This window comes from Giraffa tippelskirchi, chromosome 12, assembly GCF_054371585.1.
Source record: "Giraffa tippelskirchi isolate mGirTip1 chromosome 12, T2T-mGirTip1v1.2.pri, whole genome shotgun sequence".
Classification (NCBI taxonomy): Eukaryota; Metazoa; Chordata; class Mammalia; order Artiodactyla; family Giraffidae; genus Giraffa; species Giraffa tippelskirchi.
This window is the reverse complement of record NC_137286.1, coordinates 101,704,944-101,718,180: the sequence shown is the minus strand read 5'-3', so window position 1 is coordinate 101,718,180 and position 13,237 is coordinate 101,704,944. Positions and strand designations below refer to the sequence as shown.

At 41.5% G+C, this 13,237-nt stretch overlaps 1 protein-coding gene across 1 annotated transcript in view; it reads right to left on the bottom strand.

The window, feature by feature from the left end:
- UBL3 (ubiquitin like 3) overlaps positions 1-10,934 on the bottom strand; it is a 48,783-nt gene extending 37,849 nt beyond the window's left edge. The window contains exon 1 of the mRNA XM_081549330.1: positions 9,827-10,934. Coding sequence (XP_081405456.1) covers positions 9,827-9,853 — 27 coding nt within the window. The 5' untranslated portion in view covers positions 9,854-10,934. The remainder of the gene's footprint in view (positions 1-9,826) is intronic.
- Between the last annotated feature and the right edge of the window lie 2,303 nt (positions 10,935-13,237).

Here is a 13,237-nt window from a genome sequence, read left to right as displayed (position 1 = left end):
CGCCGTCCCCGGGATTCTCCAGGCAAGAATACTGGAGTGGGTTGCCATTTCCTTCTCCAGTGCATGAAAGGGAAAAGTGAAAGTGAAGTCGCTCAGTCGTGTCCGACTCTTAGCGACCCCATGGACTGCAGCCTACCAGGCTCCTCCATCCATGGGATTTTCCAGGCAAGAGTACTGGAGTGGGGTGCCATTGCCTTCTCCAATTACAAATACTATAAACATCAAAAAGATAACAGATAGTGTAAAAAAAAAAATCTTAAGCCACATTGGAAAATTTAGATAAAATAGATAAATGCCTTGAAAAGCAAAACTTGTCAAAATTGACAAAAAAGTAATAGAAAACAGGTATACTCTTACATGAATTGAAGAAAGAGAATCAATAATCCACCCCCCCGCAAGAAAACTCCAAATTCCTTTACCAGTAAACTCCTCCAAACATTTATGGATGCAGTAAAATCAACTTTCACAAACTCAGAGAACAAAAAACATTTCTCAGGTCCTTTTATGAAGTCACAATAACCTTGATAGCTAAATGTGTCAAAGACTTTACAAAAAATTAAAAATCACTAGTCAATCTTTTTCATGAACAAAATTGAAAACAATGTAAATGAAATATATTGTAGCATATTAAGAAGATAATTCATAATGAAAAAGTTAGGTTTATCCAGAAAATCAAGGATGCTTTAAAATTAGTAAAATGTGTATCCCTACCTCACCCCAGTTGTTAACACATATCTAAACACACAGCCTCTACATTCCTAAGAATTTTATCCTAAGAAAATAATCAGACAAGGCACAGAGACATACTCTAAGATAGGCATTATAATATTGTTTTTAATAGCTTTTAAATGCTTTATGAATATGGAATAACTAAACAATTTTTTTACATCTATCAGAATCAGTTCAAAATTATAACATGGTTCTGTACTTATTTGTATGGATAGTTGTTAATGATATATGACTAAATGAAAAAAGCAGGAGCATTTCTATGGCAAAAACACTAATTTTATAAAAGAGTAAACAAAATCAAACATCTGTCTTGAGAGAGCATTTTGTCTAGACATAATGAATTGCCATGTTAATTTATGTTCATAAACAAACGATCTAATGCCTAACTTAAGACAATTTTCCTCAACAGAAAGAACATTTTCTTTTCAAAACCTAGTTATAGAAAACTGCCCATGTATATATTTTATTTAGACCATAAAAAAATGCTGCTCGACTGTAATCAATAAAGAGAATCTGCATCATACATAAGCAGATACTAGTAGGAAGACAAAATCAAAATACCCTGAAAGCACTAAAATCAACCTATGTGTCTGTCACATATAAAATGCAATAATCGTCTTTGAATTCAAAGTGCTAAGTTTATAGGAAAAAAATTCTATTGTATAGTATATATACAAGAGGACTCAAAGCTCCAACAAGTTTAGAGAAAATTCCCTTGAATTTAAGCAGTTGAGTAAGAAAAGTGTGTTACCCACTGCTGAGTTGTGTCCTACTCTTTTCGACCCCATGGACTTTAGCCCACCAGCCTCCTCTGTCCATGGAATTCTCCAGGCAAGAACACTGGAGTGGGTTGCCATCTCCTTCTCCAGAGGATCTTCCCATTCTAGGGATCGAACCTGGGTCTCCTGCATTGCAGGTGGACTCTTTACCATCTGAGTCAACAGGGAAAAACCCACCTGCATTAAAATCACTCCAACCCATAGGTTACACAGCATTTTGCAAAGATACCTGGAGCAAGGTGTTGGGAGGGGATCCAGGTATTCTGCTGAACAGAGGGCCCGAGGGTTAGCACGTCTGCTCAGGCACCTAGGGGAAAGGCTTAGGGTGTTTATCACTATTGCCATGAAACCCAAATTCCTACCCTTGCTCTGTATTTTCCTAGCTATGTGATTCCAAAGAACTTCCTTACCCTCTCTGAACCTAGGCTGAGAGAAAGGAAAAATAGCTCTGCTGACAATCACTGTGACAGAGACAGACAAGGCCAGCAGAAGACCAACAGGTAATAAACTCTCCCAGGGCCACACTACAGCTCCACAATGACTGACGAGTTCCTCCAGCCAGCTTCCTTTTTCCTGCCTCCTAAACAAAGACAGCTGAAAGATCCAATTACCAACCCACTTCCACTCTGTGTCTGCAGCATTCTACCCTGAGCTAGTCTCCTCTTCCCCGGCTCCATCATCAGCACCATGAGGCAAACCCCAGCGAGAACCTCTGCAATACCCTCTTCTGTGACTGCATGGCTGCAGCAAGTCAGTAAATTTGACTTGTTCCACTACAGATATATTCCTGGTGCTCTTCACCAGAGAGGCAACAGCGGCTTCTTTTTCTACATACCAATGTAGGATCACTGAGAGAATGAAACTAAATGTTATCCTGTCAAATGCCAAGCATCTGCCTGGGAAACAGCTAGGACACAACAAATATCAGCATCTCTCCCCTCTGAGCTCAAAATAAAGCTACTTGTGTAATTTTATTTTTTAAATTATCTATCTAGTTCTTCCCTGCAAAAATCTACATCTCTCCAAAACTCAGCCAGGAAATAAGCCCCTCAAGTAAACAGAACTCTGAACAACCAAAACAGGCATGACCAAGTCCATGAAATAAAAAGACTATGCACTTTCCCATAAGAATGCCTGAAAATCCCACCTGGACATCATTTACTCATTTTTAACATACTTTGTCCTAATAAACTTTGAAAATCTGATTTGTACACCCACAGCAAATTAGAATGAGCAACTATGAAGTTAGAGAGCAACAGTTAGGCATACTGACCACAGAAAAATACTCAACAAGGCAGGAGACAGGAACACTATATCAAACAGAACTCAAAATACTTAGAAATCTGAAGTCATCTTATAGCTTCTAAAGTATGACTGACATCTAGGTTGCTTCCATGTCCTGGCTATTGTAAACAGTGCTGCGATGAACATTGGGGTACACGCGTCTCTTTCAATTCTGGTTTCCTCGGTGTATATGCCCAGCAGTGGGATTGCTGGGTCATATGGCAGTTCTATTCCCAGTTTTTTAAGGAATCTCCACACTGTTCTCCATAGTGGCTGTACTAGTTTGCATTCCCACCAACAGTGTAAGAGGGTTCCCTTTTCTCCACACCCTCTCCAGCATTTATTGCTTGTAGACTTTTGGATAGCAGCCATTCTGACTGGTGTGAAATGATACCTCATTGTGGTTTTGATTTGCATTTCTCTAATAATGAGTGATGGACATGGAAGCAACCTAGATGTCCATCAGCAAACGAATGGATAAGGAAGCTGTGGTACATATACACAATGGAATATTACTCAGCCATTAAAAAAAATACATTTGAATCGGTTCTACTGAGATGGATGAAACTGGAGCCCATTATACAGAGTGAAGTAAGCCAGAAAGAAAAACAACAATACAGTATACTAATGCATATATATGGAATTTGAAAGATGGTAACGATAACCCTATATGCGAGACAGAATAAGAGACACAGATGCATGGAACAATTTTATGGACTCTGAGGGAGAAGGTGAGGGTGGGACGTTCTGGGAGAATAGCATTGAAACATGTATATTATCATATGTGAAACAGAACACCATTCCATGTTCGATGCATGTGACAAGGGCTCAGGGTCGGGGCAATGGGATGATCCAGAAGGATGGGATGGGGAGGGAGGTGGGTGGGGGGTCCAGGAAGGGGAACACATGTAAACCCATGGCTGATTCATGTCAATGTATGGCAAAAACTATTACAATATTGTAAAGTAATTAGCCCCCAACTAAAATAAATAAATTTATAAAAATAAAAATAAAAAAAAAAGTATGACTGAACATCCCAACCATAAAATACTTCAGCATACAATGCCAATATATATATAATATATTCATTTATAAACCATACATTTTATGCAAATTATAAAACATACTAAAACAAAATTAAAAGATTACAATGTTTTAATTTTAATTAACTATCTTAAACATTGTTTTCATCACGCAATCACTAAAAACGTGTTGGTCAGTTTTAAGTTCTACAACTCACTGAGGTACTTTGACAGTGAACCTCTGCTCCCCATTTCCATTCAAAGTATCATAGATTCTCTTAAAAAGTACCTAGGGCTTCCCTGGTGGCTCAGTGGTAAAGAATCCGCTTGCCAACGCAGCAGATGCTGGTTTCATCCCTGGTTCAGGAAGAACCCACATGTCACACGGCAACTAAGCCCACGCGCCACAACTATTAAGCCTGTGCTCTAGAGCCCGGAAGCTGCAATTACTGAAGCCCATGAACTCTAGAGCCCACGCTCTGCAATAAGAGAAGCCAACAAGAAGCCCATGCACCACAACTAGAGAGAAGCCCCTGCTCACTGCAACTAGAGAAAAGCCTGAGCAGCAACGAAGACTCAGCACAGCCAAAAATAAATAATTTTTAAAGTACCTATATAAAAGACTATCATAGAAAAACTGCAAAAACCTTGAGAAACTCATAGTCCTGCTCTCTCTACATTACAAAATTCTCATACTGTCCCTCAGGAAAACGTTCATTAGAACGTGGATCTAGAAAAACCTGGAGGTTTTTTCAGACCCAATCAATGTATTAATAAAAAAAAGTTCAATTTCTCCTTCTTTTTGGAGCACAAAATAAACTGGAAGTTCTAATATTTTTATTCTCAAATCGCAATTGACTTGCCTCATCTCACTTTGTCAATTACTAGTAGTGACAGGGCATAAAGCTTCAAAAGCTGTATTAGATGCTGAGCTAAAACAGCTGTAATTTATAGGATAATGATAGTACATTGCAGAGAAACTGTCAATGAACTTCATTGAACTGAATCAATATTATTCAAATGATGGCTCTAAATCACCAAAAGTAAGTTAAATTATGTGTCACATATTACATGTAAGCAAACAGGACAGTAATCCAAAATAGATTGGGATGATTCCCCAAAATAACCATCATGTATTCAAAAAATTTACTGATACAGAATAATTACCCAGGGTCTCCAGTTACCATGAATTCTAGTCACTTTCAATTTCCCCCCTCCAGAAAGAGAGGAATTCTTAAAGAGTATATTGAAGAAGTTCAGTCTCCTAAAACGTATTTACTGTTTCATGTTATGAAAACTATTAGAGCCATCAGTACTTTATCCACTAATTTAAAATAACTTTAAAACTTACACTAAAAATACATTTTTCATATTCAAAGTAGTATCTGACATCACAGACTTCATACTTAACACCATTATTATTAGTAGTAGTAGTAGTACGGGACAATATTTATGTTTCCCATAAATAACAGAAAGAGTAATGCCTTAAGAGTCAAGAAAATCACTCAACAGTTTTTAAATGTTTTAGAAATTACGGTCGATATAATAAATACAAGACATATATTCATGTAAATTTGACATCATGTAAGAATATGAAATAGACAGAAAATGGTTCACAGGAAGGAAAGATCACTGTGGACTGCTGCTGCTGCTAAGTCGCTTCAGTCGTGTCCGACTCTGTGCGACCCCATAGACGGCAGCCCCACCAGGCTCCGCCGTCCCTAGGATTCTCCAGGCAAGAATACTGGAGTGGGTTGCCATTTCCTTCTCCAGTGCATGAAAGGGAAAAGTGAAAGTGAAGTCGCTCAGTCGTGTCCGACTCTTAGCGATCCCATGGACTGTAGCCTACCAGGCTCCTCCATCCATGGGATTTTCCAGGCAAGAGTACTGGAGTGGGGTGCCATTGCCTTCTCCGTCACTGTGGACTAGAATGGACTAAAAACCAGTTTCACAACAGAGGGACATGAGCTGGAGTAGGATTCAGAGCTGGAAAGGAAAAGCCATTCAAAATGGAGGAAAATAATGTGTTATTTGTTTTCTCCATAAAAATGTCTAATTCAAGATACCAAATTTAAGACACATTCAAGTAAAATAATTTAGAGAAATATACCATAAGAAATATGTTATTTAATATGTTGTTCAAGTCACCTACGTATGCATGTGTGTGTATATATTAGCATATATATATTAATATATAAATGGTACTTATCTACCCTTAACCTTCATAAAACCTCCCAACTCATATTAGGAACAAGAGCTCCAGCAAGAGAAAGAAAAATTTAAAAGAGCTGTAAGTAAAGAGAAAGATTTAAGGCACTGGATCTTAATAAAACTCTTTCTCCAAAGTTAAAATTTTTCTATTCTCTAAACCTTTTTCGAGCATGATATTTTCCCCCGGTATACTTTATATCTGTCATTTAACTTAGAAAAGTGATAAAACTTCACTTTGAAAAGAAATTCATTTGAATAATTTCCTGTCCACTAGAGGGCTCCAATATTTCTTTCACAAATGGAAAAGATATGACATTACAATAAAAATATTCATTAAGCACTGAAAAAAATCAAATTATCATTAGCTTACTTAATCCCAGACTAAACATAGTTACATCTGTTACAATTTCACATTCATAGCTTAAAAAGGTACAGGATTCTTTATTACCTAAAATGCTTCAAATAACCAAAACTGCTTCAAATAACCAACACTGCTTTGCCATTATGTTCACACTGTCAATGTCTCTCTTACAAAGGGTTTTCAATTTTATAGATACCATAAAGTATAGTTTCAGTCCAAAGCTCCAAACAGTAGTTTCAATTTTTATATAATAATTTTATAAATATATTAATTTACATCTTGAAAACTTTCCAAATCCAGAAAACAAAATTACCAGCTTATCTAACCAGCCTTAGGCTTTATTACTGATATAAAGACTAAATATTTTCTTTCAGAAAGCCTAAATCATTAACATAATTCATGCTACAAGTATAAAACAATGAATACAGCCGCATCATGAGCTACGATTTGGGCTGAGGGGGAAAATGAATCACTTAAATACAATGTATTATAATGATACTCGGTTCAGGATATTTTCAGATTTTTCAAACAAATTAGTTATTACACTGAAATGTCAGTAAATCTCTTAATTCAAACTCAATCACCTTTAGCAAAGAAAAAGCCAACATTTTAAGTTAAATACATTTATACCATTTATAGGACATCTTTACAGAATGTTAATTGAAAAAGTATCAACTGCAAATTATCTTTTGTAAAGAATATAGCAAATCCATTCACTAGGGGTACCATTCGTACCCTCTCCTAAAAGACCGACTTGCTAAATTTGCATTATAAGAAAAAGAGACCCCCTTATGGTACACAAAAAAATATACTGAATGTTTAAAAATAAATTTTAAGTGTTAGTTATATTTACAAAATAAAAGTCATGCTAAAAAAAAATCGATTTTAAAAAGTGAGTCACAATACTTGTTATAAGGAGACTACCAAAATCATCAACTGCTTTAGCAATTATTAGAACTCAAGAATAAACTATCTCTATTGAAACCATGACAGGGTTTATTATAATTTCACTGCCCCACCTATCTCCCAGATAGGATTTTCCTATACAGTTGACAAGCACCATTAACAGGTGAAAAAGCGTAACATTTGTTTCTAAATAGCACACACTGTCACCAATGAGAAACTTAAAATGCTTACTGCATCTAGCAAATGTATGTATTCATACTTGCAAGAGTATGCATCCCAATCAATTTAGTTATGCTTCAAGGGAAGTATCAGATCGTGGAGAGGTGGGGTTGAGAAGGCCGATGCTTTTCAAGAGTGGTGACATTTTCCTCACTTTAAGTCAGAATGTAAGTACAGATTGTCAATTATTGATAATGAAAACTTTAACAAACACGAAGTATTGAGTCCACGACTTCTAACCGGTATTTATCATGTTATATTTCAAAACGCTGTAATTCTAGGTACATATCAAAGGAAGACACTTCTTAAACAAAAATGCAATGTGAGTAATAGCAAATGATGGATTAAAAGGTTTTAATGCTGGAAAAAAACCCTCAAGGCCTCCAGCGAGTTGTATGGCTAGAAAATGAAACATAAAAATTATTCAGAATCATCTAATCTGAGCTGTACCTTAGACACACTCTGAAACAGCATCACCAAGGAATTATGTGTTTATTACATAATACTGCTTTGCCCTTGCCTATCACCTTTAATCAAGGGATCTCAAAGCACCAGAGAATCATCAAGGCCTTAAACTACACTCTACAACAGAAATAGTTGTATTTGATAACTACAGCTATTAATACAACCTTGCCATCCCTTCCCGGTACCCTGATCTGAACACTAGCTTCCAAACCTCCTCTCTGACTTGGGAACGGTATTCTCCAAATCACCCTAATCTGTGAGTAAAGCTACGCACATTCAGCTCCTTCTCGTCACTGGGCCTAAATAAAGAAAGTTGTTGCACTGTTTTAATCTCACAGATCTATTGCACGACAACTTCTGTGACAGATATATAGTACATAAGGTGATCATATCGCACACTGTGCATGATGATATAAAATGGAGGTCTTAGCCAGAGAGCAAGTCTTTGCTGGAGGGTATGAGCCCAGAGTATCCATCCGGGAAAGAGGGTTTTCCTGCTCCGTCCAGAGACCTATCTAGGCAACTTCACCAACAGGGTGAAAGAAATCTCGTCTGGCTGGCTTAAGCCGGCAGGAGACTATGCTCTGGTGTGTAACCTAGGAGGGAAAGGAAAACTAAAAGAACAATGCTCGAGTTTTAAGACTCAGGAAGGAGAGTGTTGGGTTGCTCTGTGGCCACCCAAGAGACAGAACACTGTGGTTCCTTTGCATTTAAACAGCGCACTGAAAGGAAAATCAAACACATGCAAAATGTCTTTAAACCAAGGTCAAAATATGCCATTTAGAGCCATTTAATTTTACAGCCCGTAAATGGGGTTCACTCTAACGGAAACATCTGACATTTTAAAATTTAATCCTCAGCAAAGTTCAATATTTTCACTGAAATACACAAACGCTCAAATGTTAACTTCGTATATATGAGCATAACTATGTTAACTTCAATTCTTTCATAAAGGATATTATTCCCCTTCCTGTTAATTGCATTACGTTTGTCCCCAGGACAGCAAAGAGTAATTTCACCTCACACAAACCCACCTTCCCAACGCTGTAAGCTTACACGGTTCCTGTTAGTCAATAGTCTCATAAGCTCAACCTTCTTTATGAACAAAAAGAAAAGAGTCAATAAACAAGAGTACTTTGGTTTCCAGTTCTTAACATTCCAGGATCAAGGTTCAATCAATAATGCGTTTTATTAGCCTGTAAAAGTCCAGTGATGTCATACTACTAAATATTTGGTACTAAAAGTGCTGGAATATTCACTAAAAGTACCAAAATACAGTCAGCCTGGATTTGTGAACATTCCAAAACGTCTATTTCTGTTTCCGTACTTGTTCTCCCAAACGTTTCAAAAAGCTCACAGCAAATCCTGGCCGAGCTTCTAAGAGATAAGACGTCCCCGTTTCTTGGAAATACCCGGCTTGTACCTACTGCATTCATGACCAGTGTCACAGGGCAAGATTCCCGATTTTCTGCCCACCTCTGTATCTAGCAGGGACACCCGGCCTCAGCTCTGCCGTTTTCAGAAGCTTTCAGACACAAGTGTCCAGAGGCTTCTAGCAAAGCGGAAGAGATTTTGCTCCACTTCAAGGCACCTTGCTACATGTTCCCAACTTCTCCATTGTCTTTAACCATTTAGAAAACGCAACCCAATGAGAAGATCCGTATTAAAAGCAGCGCTTTCAACGAGAGCGACACCAGACCCTCCAACTTCTTCCACAATCTCCCGGCACCGTGGCTTCCCCAACCCCACCCCGCAAACCTTCACCCTACGCCTGCATCCCTTCTGATTAAATGAGATTGCAAACCACAATTAAATCAAAGGCTGTCGTTAACTCTTAATCCTTCACTTACCATATCCGGCGGGACATTACTGGACATCTTGCCGTTTGATATACACCCAGATGTTTACGCAAAGAAAAAAAAATTTTAAGACAACAAATAAAAAGAAAAGAGAAGTCTTCGAGCTAAAAGAAATCAATCTTCAAGATCTTGATTGGTTCGAGATGTGCTCTCCAAAAACAATTTTTTAAAATAAAACAATAAGTTCTTTCCGAGCCGAAGTGCCGGCCTGGCCGGGCGCAGAGGAACAATCGCCGGCAGAGCTGTGGCCGGAGCGGAGCAACTCCCGGGTCGCCGAAGTCAGCAGCAGCGGCAGCAGCAGCCCCAGGACCGGCCGCGCCAGGTGGACCGAGCCGAGTGACACACGGACATGGAGCGGGGTGGGAGGGGGTTAAATCGCCTTCCTCCTTTCCCAGCCCCGCCGTGATTCACACTCGCTCCCGAGTCGAGTCCTCATGAAGCGGGAGGAGGATGCCCGGGCGCCGCGGCACACAGAGAACTTATGTGGCTACACATTGACGCGTCCTCGGCGGCCGGCGCAGGCAAACGGCTCTCAACTCGCGCGGCCGGGGCCGCGGAAACCCGCGCTCAAGGGCATTTAACTCGTTGGCAGCCGAAGCGCTAGCCCGGGCCGAAGAGCCCGGGGCGGCGAGCGGGGGTTAGAGGGGGAGCCCGGGGCGCTCGGCCCGCCAGGAGTGAGACCCCCACGGCCCGTCGGGGCTCAGGCCGCGGGCGCCTCCGGGCAGCCGCGGGGCTCGGGGCGCATCGTCTCTGGCTTCCCAGCGCTCCTCTCCCGCCTCCTCCGCCTGCGCCTCCCCCCCACCGTCTCCGCCTTCCGCTCCCTCCCCGGCCTAGCGAGCTCCCCGCGACGCCGACTTCGGCTGGACCCCGGAAGAGGCCGGGTCCTTCCTCTCCTCAGCCCGGGAACCGTTTCCTCTCAGAGCTCCGTCTCTCTGCCTCCGCCTCCTCCACTTTTCAGTCCCCGACGCCGCAGCCGCCTCCTGTCATCACCCCTCAAGCCAACATGGCGGCGGCGGCGGCAGCTGCCGGAGCGCGAGCCGGGGACCCGCGGAGAGCACGGCCCCCCCTGCTCCCCGCCTTCCTCGCAACCACCGCCCCCGCCCTCCTTCTCCCCCCACCCCTCTTTTCGCGAACAGCGAGTGCGTCACTACGGAGACCACCCTGGAGCATCACGGGAAATGTAGTCTACGCGGTGGGGGTGGGTGTGGGGAGCGGGACACCAAACGCGTTCTAGCCAGACTCCGAAGCCACGCCCCTCTTAGCAACAGTTGCTAGGAGAGGAAAGCTCGATCTAGCCCGGCGACTGCCCAGGACTTTAGGGAGATACCTGCTACCAGGAGGGCTGTGATCCTACAAATTATTGGGGGGCGGGGAAATGATTCTGCACAGAGAAATTCCCTCATGCACAATATACTCGCAGACTTAAAACATGGTTTACCTCCAAGCAGAATCATTCATTTTAATGACAGTGCGCTCTCCACATCCTGCAATCTTAAAGCATTTCGTGTAGTGATTTCATCTAGGTCTCTCCTCAACAATACATTTGGAGGATCAGAAGCAATCATTGATTTCCAATAAGGTCATAGAAGTTCAGCAAGAGTAAGGATATCATTAAGCAGGGAGAATGTTTGAACATGTGTTTCTTGACAACCCAGGGCCATAAAACTACAATCCAGTTAATTGAAATTACCCAAAACTACATTCAAGACAATAGTGTATGAACCAAAAACTGTGTTAGATACAATAGTATATGATGCAAAATCTCTATCAGGAAACAGCTAAGCCAAACCACATGAGGCGACATGGATTTACCAGGCTAGCCCTGAAATCCCATTTAGCTCAAAAAGTGATTGAAAACTTATACACCTGCTGCTGCTGCTAAGTCGCTTCAGTCGGATCCGACTATGTGCGACCCCATAGACGGCAGCCCACCAGGCTCCGCCGTCCCTGGGATTCTCCAGGCAAGAATACTGGAGTGGGTTGCCATTTCCTTCTCCAGTGCATGAAAGGGAAAAGTGAAAGTGAAGTCGCTCAGTTGTGTCCAGCTCTTAGCGACCCCATGGACTGTAGCCTAGCAGGCTCCTCTGTCCAGGGGATTTTCCAGGCAAGAGTACTGGAGTGGGGTGCCATGATTAGCAAACAACAGAAAATAATACCATCGGTGAGAGCCTTAGATGAAGAATATGTCTACCCCAGATTTAGGAACAAAATGCAGAGACCGCAAATGTCTATCTGACTCATATCTCTCTTAGTACTCCGAGTGTTTTAGGAAAGGCCATCTCAATAAGATACCTGTATAAAAATGCCAACAGACTTAAAGTCTGAATGTCACCTCTCCAATCTCCAGCTCTGTGACCTCATCTGTCAAACAGTCTTGCCTACCTTCCAGGGGTCAAGTAGGGGCAGTTGTAAGGAGGCGTCCATGCATGGGAAATAAATTACTTTGTAAATAATACGCATAATTTGATGTGAAATGTTACTACTTATTCATTCAGCAAACACTCCAGGCCCTTGGTGAGGGACCGGAAGTTTAAAAGATGAATAATCCAGGCAGTGTCCTCCATTGGCTAGAAGCCTGTGTCATTCCCCCAGCAATCTCTCCCGTCAGGTGTGTCTATCATGATGGAAACTCTCAGGAAGTTTAGAGTACCTACCTCTCAAATACCCTGGCTGGAGAAATTCCAAACACTCCCGAGGGTGTATATCATCCTGGAGTGAGTTAGGGTGGTAACCAAGGAGGAGGAAGGTAGGTCAAATTCCCAGAAAGACCAAAGGACAGAAGACAAAAGAGACCCAAACCTTGCCTGGAGTAGGTTTCAGGACTTGATCTAAATATATCTAAGTCTGTAGCTGTGTGAGTCTCCCTGGCCTCACTCCCCATGTGTAGCAACCTCAGCGCCCTCTCCACTAGCCCTCCAGGAAATAAGAACTGCCGAAGATGCTTCAGGAAGCGCACCAAGTTTGTCCTCCACCTCACTTCAAATCCCAACTTTCATCCAGCTGCTGCCCTGGCCAAGGCTCTGCTGAGTCTGAAAGTAGAAAGACAAGAAGGAGAAGACAGCAGGATGTATAGAAGCCTCAACCCACTTCCTCTGCTCTTTCCCAATAATCATACAATGACAAGAGAGATAATGACCTCCACCGCCAGCTGAAAACCTTAGCATCTCTGACACATGGTGCTCTGTTTGCTGCCACAGCAAAGCGCAACATCTTTCAAAAGTGAAGTCCCTGAACCTGGCTATATTTCTAATCATTCTTCTAAGAGAGGCTGCGACATTATTCTCCATAAAATTCATTATAGCTCTTCCCTAATAGTGTTAAGGCATAAGGAAGCATGACTGGACACCACTGCAGATTTTTGTACTCTCCTGTCTTTACTCTGTACTTCCCAATTCAGGTGGG